At 41.5% G+C, this 25,014-nt stretch overlaps 1 protein-coding gene across 9 annotated transcripts in view; it reads left to right on the forward strand.

The window, feature by feature from the left end:
* Positions 1-24,134, forward strand: part of NRG1 (neuregulin 1) — a 1,091,656-nt gene extending 1,067,522 nt beyond the window's left edge. For 3 of the 9 annotated variants that reach the window (XM_032838156.1, XM_032838158.1, XM_032838161.1), the window contains 7 exons: positions 1,222-1,280; positions 7,966-7,989; positions 12,685-12,787; positions 14,321-14,447; positions 17,071-17,234; positions 18,016-18,222; positions 20,957-24,134. In XM_032838156.1, coding sequence (XP_032694047.1) covers positions 1,222-1,280; positions 7,966-7,989; positions 12,685-12,787; positions 14,321-14,447; positions 17,071-17,234; positions 18,016-18,222; positions 20,957-21,605 — 1,333 coding nt within the window. In that variant the 3' untranslated portion in view covers positions 21,606-24,134. Of the gene's footprint in view, positions 1-547; positions 616-1,221; positions 1,281-7,965; positions 7,990-12,684; positions 12,788-14,320; positions 14,448-17,070; positions 17,235-18,015; positions 18,223-20,427; positions 20,687-20,956 lie in introns of those variants that run through there. The other 6 variants (XM_032838157.1, XM_032838159.1, XM_032838162.1 and 3 more) reach the window with 4 other exon arrangements.
* The last annotated feature ends 880 nt before the right edge of the window (positions 24,135-25,014 follow it).

Consider the following 25,014-nt stretch of genomic DNA (forward strand, 5'->3'; position numbering starts at 1 on the left):
AGAAAACAGGGAATATAGTTGTTCTTGTCTGTAATCACGAGAGTATGTAAGTGCTCGACTTCTATTGTAGTGTGATGATTGAACGAACATAAAAGTAGGCATGACTGTACAGAACTGAGTGTATAGAGACAGAAAAGCTCAGGATCATTTAAATAATAAAAGATCATGGATGGAACCGTGGAAGTCCTTACCAAAACCAGCGTTTTAACAAGGTGTAGGAGTCAGTGCCCAGTGGCAAATAAGGAAATGCATAAAGGGAAGGTGACTTAGCGGCCCAGGCCTTGTCAGCCCTGCTCAACTTTTCAACCTCCCTCAAGTTAAATTTCAGTCAGCTGTCCTTAGGAAGACCGAAGCAAACCACCACCAAAATATGTGCCCCACAGTTGTCATGAAACATGGTTTTTAAAAATGTGTTCTTTTCCTTTCCTTTTTGTTGTTCAGTCACCAGGTCATTGTAGGAATCTCCATATTCCCTAGGAGGAAAATTGCCAGTCTGAAAATTCAGTGTCTGTAGCGTTCTATTGCTTATCACATTTTTGCCCTCTAGGTGCCAACCTGGATTCACTGGAGCAAGATGTACTGAGAATGTGCCCATGAAAGTCCAAAACCAAGAAAGTATGTTAAAATAATCTGAAATTTGCTCTCTCCCCCAAACTACAGCAACAATTACTACCACTTGGTGGTTTTACATTTCAGTGGTAACTGATTCCTTTTGTCCTAACAATGGTTTAAGCACTCGGGGCGGAAACTCCTTCAGCACGAGCTTGTTTCACTCTCTCCCAGCGTGGACTCCCAAAGACCATCGAGGTAAATGACAACCAACATGGCCAGCAAGGCTGGCAACCATGACAGGCAGGCCAACCAAAAAAAAAAAAAAAAAAAGTTTCCTCTAACACCTTTGACCAAAGCCCTCAGATGGAAAACGGACTCGAAGAAAACCTCTGAGTTCATTGTAGGTGAGTCCCTTTGAAAGAAAACTGACCCTTAAGATGCCGCCATCTTTCCGCCCTACAGACCTGAGGACCGCATTTTGTCCCAGTCTTGAGTCCTTTGGAGGAAATGCCAGAGACTGGAAACCATGGTTAGGACAAAGACTCAGTTCCTGAGGGTGAACTCACCAAGTTCAGTCAAATGACACTGAAGGAGCTTCTTTCTAGCGTGTATTCACCTCTTCTCTTTTTCTCTGTTTTTTCTACCATTGTTTTTTGTTTCTTCTCTCAGGTGCCCAAATGAGTTTACTGGTGATCGCTGCCAAAACTACGTAATGGCCAGCTTCTACAGTACGTCCACTCCCTTTCTGTCTCTGCCTGAGTAGGAGCATGCTCAGTCGGTGCCGCTTTCTTGTTGCTGCATCTCCCCTCAGATCTCACCTAGAACTAGATGCGTTTTACCAGGTCTAACCTTGACTTGCCTCTGCCTGTCGCATGAGAACATTAACACAAGCGATTGTATTACTTCCTCTGTTCGTGACTAGTTGGCTCTGAGATACTAATAGGTGTGTGAGGCTCCGGATGCTTCTGAAATTGAAACTGAATAATGTGATCCAAGACGATAGTCATTATCCCACAGTGCAATCACAATAAAGGCATTTAAAAGTCTCACTTTTATTGGTAAAATAAAATCATTCTGCTAAGCAGTTCATCTTCTTTATAAAAAACGGCAATGTCCTGAAAAGGACGCTGCTAAGTTGTAATCAGTATGCACTTGAAATGATGGTAAGTTAATTTTGGCTCAGAATGTGTTATTTATAACAAATAAACATACTAAAAAGAGTTCAGATGTTTCTCTTCATTAACAGTTTGCATTTAGGTATTAAAAAAGGCACTGAGTAGGAAAATTACAAACAAACATGGCACAGCAAATGAGATAGCCTGGCTTCTCCTTATGTTGCTTAGGAAACAAGTGATTCAGGACTAGTTTAAACAATCATTTATGTTAGCATTCCTTTATGCTAGTGTCAGTGATAATTTTAGGAACAAATAGGTTTTGTAAAAATATTATTGACTTTGAAATATAGTACTTTACCTCTAGATAGAGATTTTTAAATGCAGAACTGGGAAATTTTGATGGGTCTCAATGGCTTCATGGATTTTGAACATTCCTAAATGACCCACTTCACATGTATGTAATTTGCATGGATAACTAAATTATGAAATTTGTCCTGCTGTTGTGAACTGGGCTATTGCTTTTCTTTCTGGAGCTTTTGGAAGGATTATATTTAAGGTGGATTCCATGTAGTTATCCTTTGAGATCAGAGATCGACAATTCTTTTTTCCTGTGAAAGATCAGAGAGTAACGACTACAGGTTTTGCAGGTGATAACATCACCCGCACAAACCACTAATTCTGCCAGCTCAGCACAAAAGCCCCTGGAGACAGCGTGTGAACTCATAAGCATAGCTGTGCACTATTAAAACTTTATTTACACAACTAATGAGTCTATTTATACAACTAATGAATCATTGAACATGACATCAGAAACTATGTACTATACAGTGGCTAACTTGAACTTAATAAAATAAAATAAAATTTTATTTACAAAAGGAGGCAGTGGGCTGGATTTATCAACCCCTGATTTGGATTGTCAGTTGCTGAACCTGAAAAACATTTCACATGGCTTATCAGTATAAAGTCATGTAACACAAGAAACAGTGATATGAGCAAGGCATTGGGGGACCCTAAAAGAATCAGATTTCCCTTTACTTGCATGCATGCAAAGAATAAGATTCTGCTCCTCCTGTTAACACTCATGGAAGAATAAATTTCATGGAAAAATTAATTTCCTATGCATATGGGGAGATCACATCCATAATATTCAATCATTTATTTAGAGAGGTGGTGCTTTCTGTGTATTTACATAGGCAGCATATCGAAGGCTATGTCCTAGGCCCCTTTCTGTTGGAAAAAATTAGTAAATTGGCATTTGCTAAATTTTCAAACACAGTCTTCCCTTTATCCACAAGTCTTTAAATAATACACATTTAGTGGACCCGATTTTTCTCCCCATAACTATAGATTAATCTTCTTAAAGGTAGGTAAGATGCAAAGTAAAAACAGAAGTAATAGAATTTTACTCATTATAGTAAAGCAATTCCTTTTAGAAATCAGTTTTTATTCAAAACCACAGATGTAGCAAATCACCTGCCTGTGTAAATAACAACAGCATCGTATTTTAGAATTTTGTGAAAATTCCGAACATTTATATTACACTTAAATTTTTGGTGTTATGTAGAGTTCTATTGTGCCCTGGAGGCTGTGTTAGGCCCCTATCTAGAGAAAAGCATTTTTTTAAAAATGAAGCTATTTCCCCAAATAATGATGCAGTTTAGGTCTGACAGTAGTAACCAGAGAAAATGTTTTCAACTTCTATTTTAGATCATTTTTCCTAAGATATTTCCAAATAGCCACTATCCAATCAGAGTGTGATTCCTTAAATAAATTCTTCAGTAAGCTTTCGACCGCACTGCTGGAAGATATCCAGGAAGGCAGTGTTCCTATTTACCCAGAGGTAACAAAGATTGATAGGAAGCACATTTCTGAACAGAAGCTGTAAATGGCCAGGCTTCGATGCCACCTCAGAGCTAGAAATTCAAGAAACACCTTTCAGAAATTGCTTTCCAAAATTGTCTTGCCCAGAGTTAATTTCCTAACCCCAATGCCTTAAGTTCTCAACGCAATGCAATGCAAATCCCTATAGAGAAGGCAGGAAAATAAATTGTGCTGCTTTAAGAACTTTATGTTCAAGTAGCAATGTCGTGTACACGATGAATAAAAAATGTCACCACAGTGGTAACGATTAAAAACTTAATTGTGTTCAGAATGTCTGAAACACATATATAAATTTTAAAAGAAAAGCTGTGGAGAGAAACATTTTTTTCAACTTTACCAAACTACATTTTCCAATCGAAGTATGGCGTTCTAAAAAAGGTACACTTTTTAAAATGCTTATTAATGCATAACTTATTCTAAAAAAGGTACACTTTTTAAAATGCTTATTAATGCATAACTTACATTATTAGGATTTGATGCAGTTTTTTCTGGCCAGAGTATCCTGTGGGCATTTATCGATTTGTAAAAACGGATTTAAAGTATGAAAGGAAAGAACAAATATATATTTTATAGGGCTTTCTTGAAGGCAGCCATTTGCCTCAAAATGAAACATCTTTGGCATACTTTCTAGGAAAATGTTGTCAAGGTTAGTCAGCTTCAAATTTGACCTATCTTAACACAGAATTCCTTCTTTAAAGGACTGTGTTCATCACTGTGGGGTATGTTGGGGGGAGTACCAACAGTTCATAACAGATTTATAGACTTATTGGACAGAACAAAAAAGCATTCACAGCTTCAGTAGAGGTAGTATGGGGCGAGTATGTCATGCATAAACTAAAATATAATAGGAAGTAGTTATCAAATCGCCCAAATTACAGAATATTCTTAAAGACTACAATTTTAGAACTTTCAAGCATATTCTTGGAATGAGTAAACCCAACAGATATCCTTAAACGTAATTTTGAATCAGAGGTTCCTAGTGCATAAATGACTTGTGTTGATTTCTAGATGTTCTGAAGCTATTTATTTATCCAACATGTGTATCTTGCTGACAGTAGAATAAAGGCACGGTCCATGACAAATTGTCACAAAGCCCAGCTGAGTGTTAGTGAGACTTTATTGCATGTGTGTCGGAGAGTGTGCTCATGTGCCCGGGAAAACTTGGGAGCGAAGAGAAAGTCTCCTATTACATTTCAAAAGGCTCAGTGGCAATACGGATTTGTATATGTGGGGGAAAAAAGTACCTGTAAAGGTAAGTCAAAAACTCAAAGTCAGATAGTAAATTGGTCCCATTTAGCACTAGCCTTGACAGACCTCTTAAGAAGTCTCAGGGCTGCAGCGAGTCAGGACTCTACCTATGTCTTTGATATTATTTGCATAAGGAGGACCAAGATATTAAAGAGTAAAATCCTGAATGTCATCACATTTTAACAGAAACCACAAAATGCATGCACAGATAAATTTTGGTTTAAAAAAAAGGTGTCTTACTGTTCTTTTCTCTGATGCAATTGAGAATTTAAATTAGCCTACAGGTTAATCAGTTCTCTTCAAACAATTATAAATTCCTAAAGCAAAGGATTAGTGAGTCAATATTTATTAGTTTCTGCAGACTCTTAGATTTAAATTAATTTTTTAGATTGCTTACTGCATAGCAGGAAATCACATGTAGAAAAGGAAACAATTGTTTACAGTAACCTTTGTGTTTTTGAATTATTAATTTAATTTGAAAAATGTAGTGGCTAGACAGAAGTGCAATAGGAAGCGTATGATACATAATGAGCCTAAGACAACATTAGATTAAATAGAACAGATAGAAAGTAATAACCTTTTCAAAAATTAAAATTATTTGTGTATTCTGCTTTTCTTGACTCACAATGAAAGGAATGTAGCCACCAATAGTAAGAATAAATTAGAGCAGTATCTGCTCCACATTGAGAATGACTGATGCATGTTTCCTCTGCTTGTTTCCTTGTTAGGGCTTATGGCCAGAAGAGATTCCAATTTTAAGTACCAATTTCCCTTTGAATTATTTGAAATTGGAGCTGCCTGATATGAATGACTTCCCATGAAATGAAATTATAGTTAGGCTCACAGACTTACCTATAAAACTGTAAATGCAGTAATATGTATGCATGGGCATGCTACTAATTTTATTGAAGACTTAACCAAGCTTTCTACGCAACTAATATAGATCATTAGCAGTGTTCATGTAGGCATGGAATAATGATTCTCTGGAAAAAGTTTCTGTCGATCTCTCTTGATTTTAACCCTTAAATTATTACTGACCGGTAGGAGGAAAAGGCATAAGATGGAAGGGATTCTAGGGAGAAAAACTGAGTCACATCTTCAAGGAAATGTGTAAGGAAATTTATTATCACTTCCTTGGAAAATGAATTCTTGTACTTGATGTCCCAAAATTTATATAAAGGGAGCAGATGGTCGGGGAGGCCGCCATTTTGTCAAAATGAGTGTCGCACAGAAACAAGTGAAGTTTATTTGGATTTGAATAAATTGTGATTTTACTGTGAACCTTGTGCAACCGATTTAATCCTAAATCCTCTGGCTTTTCATTTATGAAAAGTTTAGGTTATTTGCCTGAGTACCCTTACCCAGGGCAGACTGAACTATTCTACATTATTGTTACTTGATGTACTCTTTGATTTCTTTTTTAATCTGGAAGCTTCATTTCCTTAAGAGGGGGAAAGTTTTTAAAGTCTAAATTCTTGGGTATACCCCAGAAGCTTTCAGAGTTTTCCTAGCCATTAATTAGTTAAAAATAAACCTCCATGCAATTAAGTGGCCCAAGGTAAATCTCCAGATAGGTCTGTTTTCTGAGCTCTTAACCCTTTCGCTGTTAGCCTCCATATTTCATGGCTCCTTTATTCCACAGTGTCTCCCTGTGACACATGTGTGAGGATCCTAAGCATTTTGTCAGTGAGAAGTTAATTGGTCCAAAGTCACTGCACAGATCAATGGCAGAGGCAGGACCTAGAACCAAGACAAGCCAGCACACTTGATTTTCTGCTCTGTACTTGAAATGATTTGTCCATGCCCAAACTGATGTTTCTGTACAAGAACTACCCCTCAACTGCATGTTTTCAAACTCAAGAGGTGCCGTGTCCTATTTTTTGGACCACCATGGTATCTCTGCAGCGAGGGATTGAGACCCTGAATCTCCGTTTTCATTCCGCCCTTCCTTTCCACATGCCTCTCCACCACATGCAGGCAAGTAAGGAATCCTAAAGGGTCCCACCTGATGAAACTCATTCACAATTTTTGCTTCAAGAATGGAAAGTATAATTTCTGGAGGTTTGGGGGATTTATTTTTAATTGGCCCATGTTCCCCATTTCTTCACTGGAGGCTGTATAGGTTCTGCTAGTCCTGACATCCGAGAGCCTCCAGGGACACATCTGCCAGGACTGTGGGCTGTGAGCTCGCGCCTTTGAACCCCCTCCGGGGCAGCCCTGCAACACCTCTGAGCCATGTGCCCTCATGTGGGCGGCGGAGCTCAGCACCGTGGAGTGCCCACTGAATTGGTTGTTATTTGAGGGAGTCCTACATTAACTAAGGACCTCAAGAATTGGATCCTTCCTGAAGCCTCTTTTTTTTTTTTTTAACTCTTTGGAAAAATGAGGCAATGAGGGTTGTCCAATGCCACAGAGGAGTTACTGGGAAAATCTGGAAGCCAGATCTGTGCCCCAATCCCAATTCCCTCTCTGGCTTTTTGGGCAGAAGCGTTTGTTGCTTTCTGTGAATGAAACGTTATATAAGTGGTGGAGAAAGTGAAAAGTTAGGAGCAGAAAAGGAGATAGGTTTTTTTTTTCTTTGTTTTTGGTTTTGTTTTTTGTTTTTTTTATAACCAAACAACAAGAAATGTGTAGAGCGTGACTGTCCAAACTTGGAAAAATGTGAATCCAACGCAATAAAAATTTCAGACCAAATTGTGGTACTCTTGGCTTCTACTCCTGGCTCTGCCACTGTGTGCCTTGGGGTAAAAAACAAAATCACCTCCCTGGCACCTTGCTTCTGCCTTTTCAAGAGAGGAATGAAATAATACCGAATGCCTTTTTTTAATTTTTCATTAGAAATACGGTATTTCTGTTCCCAGAGGATTAAGTACCGCAGAGGATAGTTCAGCAGTACAACTTCTCCCTCAGTAAGGTCTTTTAAGGGTTAATAAAGACAGGGTGTGCTGGTATTTGCACACCTCTTTAAAAAGAGAAGTTCCCTATGCGGACTCAAGGAGGCGTACCTGAGCACTGCTTCCTTAACCACCCGCCATTTGTCTTGTTCAATGTGCACGCCCAGAGAGCCGTTAATAGTCATGTGTAATGTGTTTTGGAGTGCAGTGTATTGCTCTTTTCTGAAACTTTTTTCCCTTTCTTTCTTTTTTTTGTCAACTTTCTGCATTGGCAGAGCATCTTGGGATTGAATTTATGGGTATGAACCAATCATCATTCCTTTTAGCCTGCAGAATTTAGAACCTATGAGCTGAAATCTTTTCCCTTCCTACTCTTACCTTCCAGTTCCTAACTAATTTCCTTTTCCTTCAGAAGGGATCATACAGCTATAACAATGATTTCTCTGCTTCTAATCCATGATTAGTTTACCGAAATGTCACTGAGTGCAGCAGTTTCTAGATTCCCACACTTCACTTAGAGTTTAAAAATCACATCACCTACTGCAAAGTCACATATAGCCCACGTTCCTTGACCCTCTGATTGGATCTGACCAGGCTGTTATTTCAGAGTGGGCGGGGGTGCGGGGGGGAGGGGTCAGGAGGCTGGTGGGAGTGGGGGGAGTAAGTCGGTGGGGGGAGTAAGTCGGAGAGGTGCGTAAGGCTATGGGAGGAATCAAACCAGGCCTGAGAGAACAAAAGAAGCTCTAAATGCATCAGCTTAAAAAACACACCACAGCTTAGGCAGATGAGAATGTGACATACACTGTAAAAAATCACCCACTTGATACAGTAACATAGAAAGCCCTTATACTGCAACACAATATTGTATCCACAGACTCTGATTTTCTGGGGATATCCAGTCCCTCCTCTAGTCAACTTCATTATCTTAGGAACAAGGAAATAGAAAACAGAAAGAAATACACCCAGTGCTATTTTAGGTGGAAATTCTAGTGCTAATGGAATTAACCTTGAGTCACTTAGATTATCCAGACCTGTAATCAAATAGAAATGTTCACACTGTAAACATAAAATAGTATCTCTTATGAGCCTATGAATCTGGGGCATAGTCCCTTTGAAGGCTTTTGTCCTAAATAATTGGGAGACAGGGCCAGTCTCGAGAGTAGAGGGAAGCCATTCTGTCATCCCAGAGGCTCCCTGAACACCTCCCGCAGTGCTGGAATGTGGCCGTGGGTCAACAAAGTGATGTCCTGATTAGCAGCTGGTGTCGATGACATCATGTAATGCGGGTGCCCTGCAGCATAGCTACTACTCTCTTTTAGATGAGAGTATCACAGACCATACCTAATCTACGTTCCATAATTTCTGTAAAATAAGGCTGTTGTAAGTTCTGTCTGTGACAGGGATAGAAACTCAACCAATTGCCCATCCCCACCCCCAAAAAAACTTTGAAGAGAAACTATTCATTTGTTGAGAAAACCCCCGCTTACATGTGAGTGATCCTTTGCACATCGGAGAACATCTCCCAAGAGTGAGAAGCTCGAGAGCTCCCACCAACGCCGCTCAGGTGGCAGGTTATCTACTTGACGAGAGGGATCTGTTCAGATCACCTCCCTCAGGATAAAAATTGTCCCACTACTAAAAAGGCTTACCAGCCTTTCCTGCAGGGAGGAATAAAATCTACCATCACCTCCTCCTTTTCCTTAATAGCATCTCTGTCCCATTTTAATCATTTTAGGGTCTAACTAGAATTTAATATTTCTATTCCCAGACAATGAGGTAGGGCAATGGGTAGTTCAGATATAGGACTTCTCCCTCAGCGTGATCTAAAGGGTCAGGAAAGGTACATGGTGCTGGCACCGGTGTACCTCTTAAAGGCACACGGTCCAGAGACTCCATAGTCCCATGACAGCCAGTGTACTAAGCCAGAACATTCCCTTTAAGGAAAATCAGACCTTAAAGGTCAATTAACAGTGAGAAAGACAAGGCTTCTGTCTCTTAGCCTGGCTAGATCAGACTGGAAAACATGCTTGATCTGATTGACTTCAATGCGTCCAGCCAAACCATAGAGTAAAGACTCAGAAGCATTTCCATTCATTACGGCAGATCCGCCAACTGGACTGACAGATTCTTTTTTTCAGCACTGCCTCTAATTTGCTCTTGCCCTACTGACCCTGTCACACTAGGGAAAAAAATAAGGGTAACGGGGGTGAAAAGAACCCATTGTTTATATGATTGTTCATCAAGTAGTTTTTTAACACATTCGTAATGTGGTGGTGGGGGGGAATCCCCTGATCTAGTAAATCACTGGAAAGTGAAATATAAACGAAGATGAGAAACATAGAATGTATTCAGTAAATGCTGTTGTGAATACAGAATCTTAATCCTACATCTGTATTCTAAGGGCCTTGTCTTTCATTTGGTTCATTTTAGCACTTTGGCTTTATACAATTTGGCCTTCACTGAGCTTGCCTTTTTATTTCCGTGACCAATTTCACTGGAAAAACATGTGTCTTCCCACATAACCTGGGCAGAGCGGTGAGTCAGCGTGCCACATTTGCTGACAACCTGAGGTCGATCTATTCTTTTATGATTAGCAACCACCAACAATCTTGTCAACGGAATCCCCAGGAGTACCCAGGATGCCCTTTCCCCCTTCAGTCCTTAGATACATCCCATTTTTGTAGTTGTCAGAAGTAACTTCCCAGCTTTTTCTAAAGATGGGGTGTTAAAATGCCAGAGCTACCAAGCCCTCACCCTTTCAAAAGAAGCCAAGAGAGTGAGCGAAAGAGGGCACGGTAAAGCAGGGATTTCGTTTTCGTGGCAATGATACTTGAACGTGGCTGTTTCTAAACCAACCGGTCACACCCAGAGGAGCCCTGCAACCCCCGGGCCCCTCGAGAAGGGACTGGGGTTGGCGGGGACGGGGTGGGGGGGCACCGCCTCTCCTTCTTAGACTAACGCTAAAACCAATCCACGGGCCAGGTCTCCGAGGAGATCCCTGGGGCACCCGCTCACAGATTACCACCTTGTCAAATGTGATTCCCTGTCCTGGGGCTCCGGGGGAGGGGAGGCAACAGACACCGCAATTAACACAGAAGCATTCACATTCCACATCCTCAGCTGACTTTCTCGGCACAAAAATATGTGACCCCACTCTATGTCTCCTGGGTCATTGTCTCACTGCAATGCACCAGCTGCTTTGCTTCCTAATTGTGGCTTCCACGTGACGGCCAGCCTAGGGTAGGCGTTATGCTGTATGGGGTCACCCTTCCGACTTCGCACCCACCCTCTCTTCCCACCCAGCATTTCCTCCCTCTGCTTTTCTTTTGTTTATTTATTTTTCCTCCCTTAGTATCAGGCATGCAGTCCCAGGGACTTCAGATGGCTCCTTCACTTTTAATCTTGTTTTCCCTCCCACCTGCCTTCCTCCCTCTCTCCGTCATTCTGTCAGTCTGTCTGTCCTCTGGGTTTGTTTTTTCCCCCCTCCCACTTCCGACCCTTTTGGTTTGTTTTTGTATAATTTCTGCAGCATTCTAGTCTTTTACCCACTGACTTCTATTCTCCTTCTCCTCCTGTTAATAATCAGTGCTATATTAATTTGATTTGACAATGTTCCTGACCTGTTAACTAGAATTTGATTACCATGGGCTTGGCTTGTAGGAAATGTTTTGTTTAATGATAAGGTCTACTGTATCACAGAAATTAAAATGCACTTTTTCATTTCAAGAAAACTTCCTGCAACTCGCCCTCTTTCAGTAAAGAAAATTGAAAATGTTCCCTAAGGCCCCATGTTGATGTCCAGATAAGAGACCTCGATTTGTATAATACCCCCCCGGTTTTTGACCAGCTCATTAATCAATTTGGCAAGTTCAGCTTACAATGTTTATGATGTACCAGTCTGAGTTCTCTTCGTCAGTGAACTTGTGAATGTCCTCCAATAAATGTAATTAGACTGGTTGGAGGCTCAGTTCCTAAGAGATCAGGTTCGCCATTAAATCTGCCAATCTCAAGAAGAGCCTGACCTACCAAAGTATAAACAAGGGATCCCTCCCCAAAACGGATTTGCAAATAGAAAGACTTCCATGAATAAAAGACTGGTTGCATTGAAGAACCCAAAGTTCTAAGCATCACCCTCCCCTCGTGTGACCTCCTTGAGCTGACATGCCACGCCCTCACTATAGGGCTGTACAATCTAGTCCAAGTCGCATATCCCGTGTGCTAGTGGTTTCTTTACACACATCAATTAGGTTTCTAAGTACAGTCAGTGAAGTGATAATAATTGTCCTTCAAAGGACAAATCTCCATCTTGGCCCCTGACTATCCTACCCACCATATTGGATTTTCTCTGATACAGTGCCCTGCTCTCCCCACCGTGGCACTTATAACATGTTCACATGTTACCTTTAAATTGTAGGGATCCTGCCTCGGTATTGTTGCTAACTACAAGTCAAGCTCATGTTTGCAAATGTATTTGACTTTATTTCTTAAGTTAGAAATGGCTCCTTGTAAAGACCACCGGAATATAAACTGGCTGGGAAATCAAAAGAGATTTGGGAGGGGGGAACGGGGGAGAGACGAGGGCGAGGACTGCCCCAGTGGTTCCAATACCAGCTCCTTTTATTGGCTTTGATTCCTGTTGCCTTTGCAAGAGTTTTGGTTTGTTTAATTAAAAACTACAGTTTTAACTAAATCATTATTTTCTAATTAATGTTTATGATTTGCCAGTTTAATGCATATATATTTGTAGCTTTTAAGTAAAGTAATTTAATAGTATAATTTCTTATTGCAAATGGCCCCAGCTGCCTTAGCTGTTTAAGCTCAGAGTATAACGCAGCGTATGCTGTACCTTAAGTATGTCTGCAGAAGTGATGAACTGTCACATATTTACTTTCTTGTGAACATGGACAGTGCCATGCCGCATGCCAACTATTCAGTTGTTAAGTCCTGGTGAGTGTAAGGGGGCTTTGGTGACGTGTGCTCTCATCCCTTTCCAGAAGCGGAGGAGCTCTACCAGAAGAGAGTGCTGACCATCACCGGCATCTGCATCGCCTTGCTTGTGGTTGGCATCATGTGTGTGGTGGCCTACTGCAAAACCAAGTAAACCTTCCTCCTCCGTGCCTCTCTCCCCTCAGCACAGAGAAGACGGCTTAGCTGGCCCAGGGCTCTGCAGAGAGTGTTTGCAACAGCCTAGTCTTGAAAAGCGGGAGTGGGGAGGCAGGGGGGCGTTTCTGCTCATTTTTTTCCCCTCTAAGTAATCTATTTTGAGGACTTTTTCTGTAACTAGAAAGCTTTGCCTATTTATGTGAAAAGGTTCAGAAGACTTGTGGTCATTAGCTGTGACCTGTGACCTGGGCAAGGGTTGGAGGGACGGGCTTGTGGGGCAGGTATGTGTGGACGAGGGTGGGCCCACCACATCCTGAGAGGACAATGGTAGGCACCCAAGGTGTGCCTGTCATGGCACTGCTGAAATTGTGTCCCACTCTGCACTCAGACTTAGGAGCTAAAGGAAACTATTTTTTGGCAGTGGTGGCAGTGAAGGTTTTTAAAACATTATTGCGATGATTTGCTTGTTCCCTCTAATGAGCTTACCAGTTCAAATGTTCTCAAAGTGCGGGATGTACAAAAGGAATCTCATGGGAGGAGAATCAAGCAAATCTTGCTTTGAAAGAAAAGAAAACATTAAAGCAGATTTGTGCTCAGTGTGTCTGGTCCCTTCCACTGGGTCCATATCAACAAATAGAATTACCGTGTGACCCGAATTCCCTTCACGTTTCTCTCTTACATAGAACTTCTGCTTCAAATAGGAAATAATGTTAACAGTTTTGTTTTGTTGCTTCATCACATAAACTCTCTGACCAATCTTGGGGGCGGATATTATCATGATCTGAATGTTGCTTGAGGAACAAAGACAGTATGTTATTAGACCCTAAAATTAAGAAGGAGGATGGCATTTTCTTAATACCCCTGATTTCATGAATTGCCAGGACTGCATAAGCGATAGAGATAAGCCTTCCTGGAATGTACCTTCTGAGTCTTATTAGATTCAATCTCAGTATTTTAATATCCATTACCTAGTTCTACCAAAAAGTGTTACTAGAGTAAGATCATGTTATAACTATGCTAAATCTACGGGCAAAATATGTACCTAGCTCCTGTCTTGTACAATGCCATTCATGCACACCCACCATGTAGAAGGTACAGATTCAAAATTAACCTCATCTCCTTAAGAGACACACAGGCAAAATTATGAATGAAATCAGCCTTATCAATCACATGGCACAAATTGGTACCTAAGACAAATGACCATCTGTAAGACTCGGACAAAGATGGATAGATCGCGAAAGTTGGCATTTGAGCCAAATATCAACTTGGTTTATCTTGTCTTCTTTTTTTTTTTCCTATCTCTCAGCAGTCCAGTTAGATTTCTGTAAGAATCCCCACCCCAGCTCCTTAAACGTATTCGCTAAGACTGTGTGATTCCACCTCTGTTCGTAGGCAGATTCTGAGACGGAGTGGCATATCCTCCACCAATCTCCTACTTGACTTCCATGTTGGTAGAATCAAGAGTGAACTGTACCAAGAAATGTAAATGATAGAAAAAAAAATAAATCTTCCCTTTTTCATATCCAGGAAACAACGGAAAAAGCTTCATGACCGTCTTCGGCAGAGTCTGCGGTCTGAACGCAACAACATGGTGAACATAGCCAACGGGCCTCACCACCCCAACCCGCCCCCCGAGAACGTCCAGCTGGTGAATGTATGTTGAGTCTGGCCAGTGGAAAAGCTCAGCATCTCTCCTCCGTTCAGGCACCTTGACGTTTATTATCTAAAGCTCTTAGGCTCTTAGCTACTGTCATTAATCACCATGGCTTCCAGGAATCCAGGGTTTCACCAGGACAAAATAATGGGAACATTTTTTAAAGTGGATTTGGTTACTGTAAGAACAGTACATTTCCTCTCATAAAGTGTTCATTAAGGGGTTGGAATAATAATACTGGGTTTGTTCTACAGGGAGGGCCTAACTGGAAGAAAGAAAAGAAAAACACATAGAAAAATAATGTAATTAATGATCCAAGAATCAGAAGGAATTTATTTTTTCATGATTTGAAAATGAAGGCTCCTCCAGTGTCTGACAACCAAGTACTGATAACCGAGCTAAGGGCTTCGGAGTGACTTTTATTAGAGGCATCTCCCAGGACCTGATGATTTACTGATTCTGATTTACAAAGGAAGAAGTTAGGGCTTGCAAGGGCCAAATGACTTACCGAACTCCCTTCTCAGTAGCCAAAGTGGGAGAACATAATGCTTTCTTGTTCTCTGACTCTTTCTACCTGATGTCAAACTCTCCAGATTAAATATATCTTTGATGACTCAAATATTCTGTTTAAAATTTACCAAGCACTTGGCTTTTAAATATAACTAGGTCATAGAATATTACATTCTGGAGAGTCTTTGGATGTGATCTTTCAAACCTCTCCTTTTTACAGATGAGGGCCAGAGCTGGACTCCGCTTCCCTGGCTTTTAAAGTATCATTCTCCCTATTCCACTGTAATTTTTCCTGTTCTCTGCATTTCCCTCAGGTGTTTGGCTTTTTATAGGCAAAGCTTGAAGGTTACATTGCATTACTATTTTTTGTATCCTATAGAAAAAATATATTTGTGGAGTAAATGTATCCTAGACCCAAGTTCAGAGTTGCTGGTTAGTCAGCTGGCAGCAAGTCTTGTAGCAAGGACCTTCCAGAGAGGAGTAACATGCTGATACATTAGTTCCTTTGGCTGCTTCCCTCCCCTTACCAGTGTTCATTAGAATGTTCTGCACAGTTGATAAATGCATTCAGTCCATGCAGACACACCTACAATCTGTCACTATGTCTGTTATAATATATAGGAAGCAGAATGGCTGTTCGCATTCCAATTATCTCGCAGGCTGTGTTACTTTGGGCTTTATTTAATCTGTCTAAACCCCATTTCTTCATTAGGACAGCAGGCCTAAAAATAACACTTACTCCAAAAAGTTCTTTGAGCATTAAACAAGGCAATCCATATAAAACACTTAGCCCAGTGACATGCAGTGTGTGGTCGATAATTGTTAAGTATTATTTTCATTAGACTCACCAAGCTTCCATTGTCTTTCAAGGACCAAGAGGGAGACGGTACACGGTCTAGAAAGAGCTCATGAATCATGACCTCCCCATCTTTTCCTTAAAGCAAGTGAACCGCACGTCCCAGAAAGAGCTACATGGGCTAGCCTTTTCACTAAGAGAACCAACTAGAGAGTTTTAAGCATAACTCAAGTTCTATATTTTTGGGGTTTCCATAAATACATCAGGTTCTTTTACAGCCCACAGCCCCTTGCTTATAAAGTGCCCACTTCATCTGAGAGTGTTCTTTTCCATGCCTTTTTCCGTTTCTCAATTCAATTTGGTGTAAAACGAACAGCATTTAAACACAACTTCGAAATGTATCTCTTTCACTGATTGAAGGCAGGAATAGCTCATGCGATTTGGTGATGAAAATAAGTAGAATCTACTTGCGCTATATATAGGCCTTCTGTATATTGTGTGCTCTGTCAAGATGTGTGACCTTGACAGCTTCTCTAAGTCCTTCAGATCTCTCAGTGGCCTTGTTAGCCTTACCATGGACAACAAGTTGAAAATTTCAGTGCTATCATCAGGGCAACATGGGCCCTTGGAAACTGAAAAAGTAAAGTAGATCTAAAATACAGAGATTGTGGGCACCTGGGTGGCTCAGTGGGTTAAGCCGCTGCCTTCAGCTCAGGTCATGATCTCAGGGTCCTGGGATCGAGTCCCGCATCGGGCTCTCTGCTCAGCGGGGAGCCTGCTTCCCTCTCTCTCTGCCTGCCTCTCTGTCTACTTGTGATCTCTCTGTGTCAAATAAATAAATAAAATCTTTAAAAAAAAAAAAAATAAAAAAAAAAAATAAAATAAAATACAGAGATTGTAAAAAAATTTTTTTAAATTTTTAAAAAATATCCTCTCCTGACTTGAAATTTGGGATAAGACAAGCCATCTCTATGCTTTTGTTTCCTTCAGCCATCTGTTAATCTTCTTCACCCACAACAACTATGACAAAAACAAACCTGGGGCAGAAATTTATCTTGAATTCCACCCGTGTTATTGGTTGGAAATGAGATGGAAGAACTAGTTCTGTTTCTGATAAGATGCAGTTAAGATCTCCGAAGCCACACTACGTGCGCCTCCAAAGGATGCTTCATTAATTTCATTTACTGAATTGAAAGGCCATATAGCCAGGAAGGGATTTGCCATCTGGCCGATGGCAAAATAGAATGTATCATGAAGTATATGTAGGAGAGCAGGTTTTGTGTGTGATGATGATGATGTTCCTGTTTTGATTAATAGGAATCTTCAAGTTGTGTCTCTTTGTTTATCCAGCAATACGTATCTAAAAATGTCATCTCTAGTGAGCATATTGTTGAGAGAGAAGCGGAGACATCGTTTTCCACCAGTCACTACACCTCAACAGCTCACCACTCCACCACCGTTACCCAGACTCCCAGCCACAGGTATGAGAGTGAAAACCATTGCATGGCACTACTCCACAAGAGAACTTCTAGACCTTGCCTTTTGCTCTCACTGCCTAATAAGGGAGCAGGAGACACATAGGAGGCAAGGACATATAGCAAAATGTATGATTCGGGACAAAAACAGACTTTGGACATCAAGTGACTCTGCCATTTAATTGCTGTTTAAATTGCAGCCTCCCAGTTTTTCAGTACTGAAAGGAAAAATAAGACCTACTCACAGGATTGTTGTTCCCCATTTTAGAGATTGTCTTTATTCATGCCTGACTACTCACTGAATTGCTACAATAGAAAATGTGTGTCCTAGATGCTCAATAGTAATTAGAAGTTCACCCCTTCCAGTGACTGGGCTGCCCTTGGAAATGTCCAACAGCTGAACTTAACCTCGGGGATTCCCGTGTGAGAGCATGCTACCAAGGGCAACACGGGGCTGCCCAGTGTCGTTTATGGGCCAAGTGTCTCCTTAACCTAAGCCTCTCGAGAACAGAGAGATTGTAAGAACACTTAGTACATACTGACATTTGGTAAATATGTGTTGAATGGATGAACAAGTAAATAAACTCTATCCTTACAAAGCCAAACAAAATCAAGATCCTCTCTAGAGCAAGTAATACTAATTCTATTCTGAGATGAGTAACGTTGTCATCAAATGCTGATAGACCTAAGCGGAATAGTTACCAGATCGCTTCCTTTCATTTCCATTTTTGCAGATCCTTAAAAAATACATATGTATCTCTCTTTTCCTCTCCCGTTTCCCCTCCAGCTGGAGCAATGGGCACACTGAAAGCATCCTTTCGGAAAGTCACTCTGTAATCATGATGTCATCAGTAGAAAACAGCAGACACACCAGCCCAACCGGGGGCCCACGAGGACGACTTAATGGCTTGGGAGGCCCTCGCGAATGTAACAGCTTCCTCAGGCATGCTAGAGAAACCCCTGACTCCTACCGAGACTCTCCTCATAGTGAAAGGTAAAACCGAAGGGCAAAACTACCCCAGAGGAGAAAGCAACCCAGTAGCAGAATCCCCATGAGCACCCGTGGTCTCACCTACGGAACTCTGCTCCAACGAGACTAAGGGGCGGCAGTTGCCCCTTCCAGTTCCCTAGTTGATGAAGTCATCTTTTTGTTTGACTGAACTCATTTCTTCTGAGCTGCTCGCATGGTCCCAGGGGCCAACGGGCGACAGATTCTTAAGGAGCGGGACTGATTTGACGTGTCAGGGGCAGGTAACCCAGAGGTCGCAGCTCTGACCTTAGGCTCACACCCACTCTGAGCCTCTGTTTTCTCGGTTGTAACTTTAGAGAGATAGCACCAGTAATCGAGAAGGACCCTTCTATAATTCGAATTTGCCAAGTTATCCAAATTCCGGTCTAGCTGGTCTCGTGATCTCGGATGCTAACTTTTTCTTACCTTCCAGCCTCTGTTAAATCAAATCAAGGGCTGTGTCATTGCTGACTCTCATGGGGAACTGCTTACGTTCCACCATATAGTATCCCTTTTACAGAATTCGAAAAGAAGGGACAAGTAAATCTTTTGTATGCTGCTGACGCAGTCTTCGCAGGGAGTTTTCAAAGCAGATATTGCTCTATTCCAGAATGTTCTGGCTTTCTTCTGGGGATATTGGATTGGTTTGGGGGGGGGGGCGCAAGGGTTATAGACAAGGTAAAATCAAAAACAGAGGGAAGGAAAGTAAGAGATCCTTCATAGGAATACTGAATTCATAGATTCTCTTTATTCATTTTCATTTAAATTGGGAGAGAGTTACAGCCAACCAGCATTTGTGGCAGTATCAGTAAGTTGTTACTTGTTTGTTTCCAAATCCAGAGGGATACTGCCTGTTTGTTTACTGTATGATGATCTCAGTGTAATCCTTGACCACTTGCTGAAATGTTTACGTGATGTCCATTCCATACCTAGTTACGTGGGTAGGGATAATGCTAACGGACCCTTTCCACTCATGGACTATCTGGGAAGTCCTTGAAGTAATGAAGTAATGAAGTAATGAAGGATGACTGGTTCTGGGCCAGCAGGTCCTGGAGAGCTTGCTGATCTCTTCTTCGAGGGTCTTTACCCCAAAATGGTATTTCAGAGCTTTTTGGAATGAGAGGTTGCTCTGTCATTCATCTGTGAAAATGTAGGCATGGTCCCAAACTGGTTTAAAAACCTCAGTCTTAAATTCATATAATTGTATCTTTATGTATTAAGAAACTCTATCTTAATCCAGTCTTTTTTGGGACCGGAGAAAGAGGCGAGGGATCAATTCTGTCTTCATCACTCCATGTGATATTTCTCTCTAAAGGCTGACGTTTTCCTGCCGTGGTAGGCGTCCGTGCACACCACAAATACTATCTAGGACCGCAGAATCCACCTGAACCTCGAGAGCTTGGAGAGAAAAGATGAATCACCTTTATGTGTTGGCTGAATCTGGATTAGCACTTCTCAGAGAGCTTAATTTAAGTATCCCCAGAACAGAAGTTGGAGCGTCGAGCCCCAAGTATTTCCATCTCTAAACACCTTCCTGTTTTAGACACAGCTAGACCTCACATCTGTATGACTCTGAATCATGGCAGAAGAGCAGGAAAGTTAATAGGTTTCCTGTTCCTGTTAGCTAGAGTTCAAATAATGGTGTCCTGTGTCATCACAGGTCTTGTCAAATTAGACTCTGTGAATGCCAGCGTGAAGAAAAAAGTGTTTTGGTGCTATGCATTGGCAGCATTTTTATCAAAGTTGAGAAATGTGACTCTGAATAAGCCACATCTTCTTCAGTGCTAACTCAGGCCTTTCTTGTTCTGGAGAAAGAAATCATGACATGGTTTAAAAAAAAAAAAAAAAAATGCATTCAATGTCTTGACAATGAGATTTACAGAGCACTACTGGATATAACGTGACGTGAGGTAACATGGTACAGCCAGCCCTGAGCAGTCACAAAAGCTAAGCCAAAGACTGATGTAGCCATGGGTTTTTGACAAGAGGTAGACTGGAGCTTGGAAGTACCTAGAGCACCAACATAAGGTTCTCTCCAGCTTATTTCTAAATGTCTTGGTCACTGGGATGGAGAGTTGCAAATAGAATGTTAAAAGAAGTAGCATTTCATGGAAAAACTGAAAGCACACAAATGTGTTACACTGTTACCAGGAATAAATCTAAGTTACTATGCTCTTTTTTTTTCATAAGACATAACCTTATAGCTGAGCTAAGGAGAAACAAGGCACACAGATCCAAATGCATGCAGATCCAGCTCTCAGCAACTCATCTTAGATCTTCCTCCATTCCCCATTTGGGCTTCATTCTCTAAGACCCCTTGGCCTTTAGGAAGGTATAGTATTTAAGTAATACTTCTTTCCCTTCCAAATCCCTGCGCCTTGGTCCTTGTACACTGAAAGGTTTCCAGGACCCAGTGCCCTCTTGTCCTGACTCTGATGCTTTTATTTAAAATCACGATGAACTTGCAAATCCCCAAAGCTTGGATGAGTTAGGCAATCTAGCTGATCTTTGCATGTACTCCCGTGAGGAAACTCTTGGCTACATAATTCTAGATTCCAAGGGTGCCAAATGTCCTTAGTGTTAAAAATCCAGAAGTGTATAATGCATAGAAATTCTTTGTTTTCTGAATCTATGATATCATGCCTTCTGTCCCCTTACCCTCCCTACTCTCTGCCTTTTCTTATGTCACACTCATGCGGGGTATTCTGTGCTCACACAGGTATGTGTCAGCAATGACCACCCCGGCTCGTATGTCACCTGTAGATTTCCACACGCCAAGCTCCCCCAAATCGCCCCCTTCGGAAATGTCTCCACCTGCGTCCAGCACGACGGTATCCATGCCCGTCATGGCAGTCAGCCCCTTCGTGGAAGAAGAGAGACCTTTGCTTCTGGTGACACCACCAAGGCTGCGGGAGAAGTATGACCATCACCCTCAGCAGTTCAACTCCTTCCACCACAACCCCGCCCATGAGAGCAACAGCCTGCCCCCTAGCCCCTTGAGGATAGTGGAGGATGAGGAGTACGAAACCACCCAGGAGTACGAGCCAGCTCAAGAACCTGTTAAGAAACTCACCAGTAGCCGGCGGGCCAAAAGAACCAAGCCCAATGGCCACATCGCCAACAGGTTGGAAATGGACAGCAACGCAAGCGCTGAGGGCACTAACTCAGAGAGTGAAACAGAAGATGAGAGGGTAGGGGAGGATACACCCTTCCTGGGCATTCAGAACCCCCTGGCAGCCAGTCTTGAAGCACCTGCCTTCCGCCTGGCGGACAGCAGGACTAACCCAGCAGCCCGCTTCTCGACGCAGGAGGAATTGCAGGCCAGGCTGTCTAGTGTAATCGCTAACCAAGACCCTATCGCTGTATAAAACCGAAATAAACACATAGATTCACCTGTAAAACTTTATTTTATATAATAAAGTATTCCACCTTAAATTAAACAATTTATTTTATTTTAGCAGTTCTGCAAATAGAAAACAGGAAAAAAAACTTTTATAAATTAAATATATGTATGTAAAATGTGTTATGTGCCATATGTAGCAATTTTTTACAGTATTTCAAAACGAGAAAGATATCAATGGTGCCTTTATGTTCTGTTATGTTGAGAGCAAGTTTTGTACAGTTACTGTGATTGCTTTTCCACAGTATTTCAGCAAAACCTCCCATATATTCAGTTTTTGCTGGCTTCTCGTGCATTGCATTCTGATGTTGACGGGATGTATGATTTGCAAGACTTGCAACTGTCCCTCCGTTTGCTTCTAGTAGCGCCCGATCAGTACGTCTTGTAATGGCACATCCATTGAAATACTCTTCTTTTTTGTACGAAGTTTTCTTTTGCTTTCAGTATATGAAATGAGTTGTGTCTCCTCTGCCAGCCAAAGGTTCGCTTCACTGGGCTCTGAGATAATAGTAGATCCAACAGCATGCTACTATTAATTACAGCAGGAAACTGCATTAAGTAATGTTAAATATTAGGAAGAAAGTAATAATGTGATTTAAAAAAAACTATATTCTTAATCAGAAGACAGCTCGCTCTCGCAAAAATGAGCTACCATTTGCTTTATTTGGGTTTATTTTTCTTGACAAAGAGCAACAGTTTGGGGGACTAGCATAGAAAATGGATTCTGGCTTGCTTTTCGGGGTAAACCCATTACCTTAGCAGAGGACTCCACCTCAGTTTCTGGGGGAATGACACAGCAGGTCATCTAGTTGAAAATCAAACCGTGGCAAAGAAAGGTGCAATTGTTCCTGACTTGGGTTTCTCGCTGACTCGGGAGCTGGCCATTGGTTGTGTCGTATCAGCTCATGAACAGATGTGTTACGGCACAAAATGACCATGAAATGATGGCACACTCAGCATTTTGTGTGAAATACTTCTGCCGTGAAATACGCCTGCCATATGCGGTGGTGACTAGTCATCCTAGGGAAATAGGTCTGTTGTAGAGTGTCTAGAAGGAGTGAGTGTGTCTAGAAGGCACAGGTGTGACTTGGGTGCGGTCTTAAATAGTTGTGTTGCCCATGCCTTTCTCCTCATGATTTTCCTCTTGTTTTTTCAATGTTGCCTCGATCAGGTCATAACTATGCATGAACATTTTTGTCAGGAATGGCCAACGTGCATGTGATTTGTGATTGGCAAGAGCCTTCCACGAGTGATGATTCGTCAGGGAATGTGGACAGTGTTGGAAAATTGCACCTTTCCTTGCAGAAGTGACCCCCACCTGTGTCCTGGCCTCTCCATCTGCAGCCTGTATCATCCATTCCCCACCCCCTTTCTTATCTTTTGCTTTACTGTTATGGAACAGGATGAAGATGGGTCTGAGCTTCGCCTGTTCTCTCTGATTGTAAGTCCAAGGAAAGCCCATAGGCATTAACATTTGGAATAAATGCTAATTCAGGAAAATAAGGGGATTTTTTAAAATGCAGCCCCCATTTTACACCCTGCCCGACATCTGTCAAATCAGGCTAGAGCTTTACTTAGATTTCCAGTGGCCTCCTGGGATCCATGGGGCAAAATGGGAAAAAGGTCAGCAGGGGGTTGCAAATATGAGGTGTGAAGTCACCGAGAGCAACGTTTGCAGGTGAACTGGATTTAGATCCTCATCGAATTAGATCTTCATCAAATGTCTGTGTTCAAATTCTCGGGAAGAAGGGACGTGCAAGGAGGTCTTGGGAAAATGTGGGTTGGACCCGAGTCATGTCATTAAGCTCCTTTCATGTTTCTACAACCCACAGAGATGTCTGTCTGCAGGTCCTTGAAGTTTCTCTGAGTATCTGGTGTCCTGAACCGTCCTTCGTTACCCACATGCCACTTTCTCTGTGCTCTGTCAGGCTGCCCAAGTTGCTCCAATTTCCCTGTTCTGTAGAAATGAGTAAGCTCCTGGCAGGGGGAAGAGGACAGTCCACCCAAAGAGGTCCTTTAAATTATGCTAATATTGCCTTTGAAGGCCTTGACTCATTCAGAGACTATGTCAATAAAGAAATTTCTACCATTAATGAAAAGTCTAAAATTTCTGTTGCAAAAATCTTAGGGCATTGGAGTAATCCAATGGCCCATTGTGGAGAATTTCTGGAATAAATGAAATCTTCTGCTGAGAGGAACCAACATTTTCCTCAGTATGAAAATTTCTACATACATTTTTAGGTCACAAATATACAGGGACATTTAGGACAAGAGGATGTTTTCTTTCCAGCTTGATTCTGGTCACTCAGAGAGGTGGCATATTTGCTGGGATAGCCTTTCCTTCTGTAGAAGAAGAGTTTCCCCTGGTAAGAAAGGCCAGCTGTCTCCTCAGGGCTACCTGCTGCCACCACCAGCTTTGTGTTCCAAGGGACTGCTCTGTGATGTTTAGTCACCACATGGCTCTCAACCATCCCTGTCTAGAAACTCAGGTGGTGTGGTGGTAATCCCAAGAAGGGGTGTAGACCCATGCTCCCAGCCTGTGGCAAGCTTTCGGGGGTCTTCAGGGGTGGAAATCACCCAGAAGTTTGACAGCAGCTGTGTTTCCTGGGTCTGAAATCCTATCCCACCAAGGGGTAGTGTAGTACAGGTGAAACTTCTTTTCTCACTCAAGATTCCTTTTCCATCCTATTCTCCCTTCTTGCCTGGTATGACTTGTTTTGTTTATTTTTTTCAAGAGTGCCTGGACAGCCTCAGGCTTTCCACCAAATGACATTCTGCCTGAGTATATGTGAATGTGTCCCAAACACCAACAGACCGTATCTTCCTTGTTTAAGTGTGACTGTCTTGATAGAGATGGAGTTTATCCAGGGTAACTTGCTCATGATGATTCCTTTTTTTGGCCTGAGTTAAAAGGTGCATGGCTCATAGGGATGAAAATAAAGAAGGCCTGGTTTTATCTTTTAGTACTAGCTCCATTCCACCACCCACAAAGATTTCTATCTGCAAAGACCCGTGAAACACTGCAGAGAAATGCAGGCAAAAGGAAATGGCCACATTTCATGAGTTCTATTATATATTCTTTTGTAAATACACATCGTACGTTACTTGGATGTTTTCCTAAATCATTTACTGTCTTTATGAGTTATGTCCGTTTCTTACTCTCTTGACTATGTAACATTGTAAATAACATAATGTCCTTTATTATTTATATTTAAGCATCTAACATAGAGTTGTTTTCATATAAGTTTAAGATAAATGTCAAAAATATATGGTTTTTTTTTCATTTTTCTTTGCTTTAAAATTATGTATCTTTTCCTTTTCCTTTTTTTTTAAGAATAATTTATTGTTCAGGAGAAAGAATGTATATGTAATTGAAA

This window comes from Lontra canadensis, unplaced genomic scaffold, assembly GCF_010015895.1.
Source record: "Lontra canadensis isolate GAN:19392208 unplaced genomic scaffold, GSC_riverotter_1.0 scaffold102, whole genome shotgun sequence".
Classification (NCBI taxonomy): Eukaryota; Metazoa; Chordata; class Mammalia; order Carnivora; family Mustelidae; genus Lontra; species Lontra canadensis.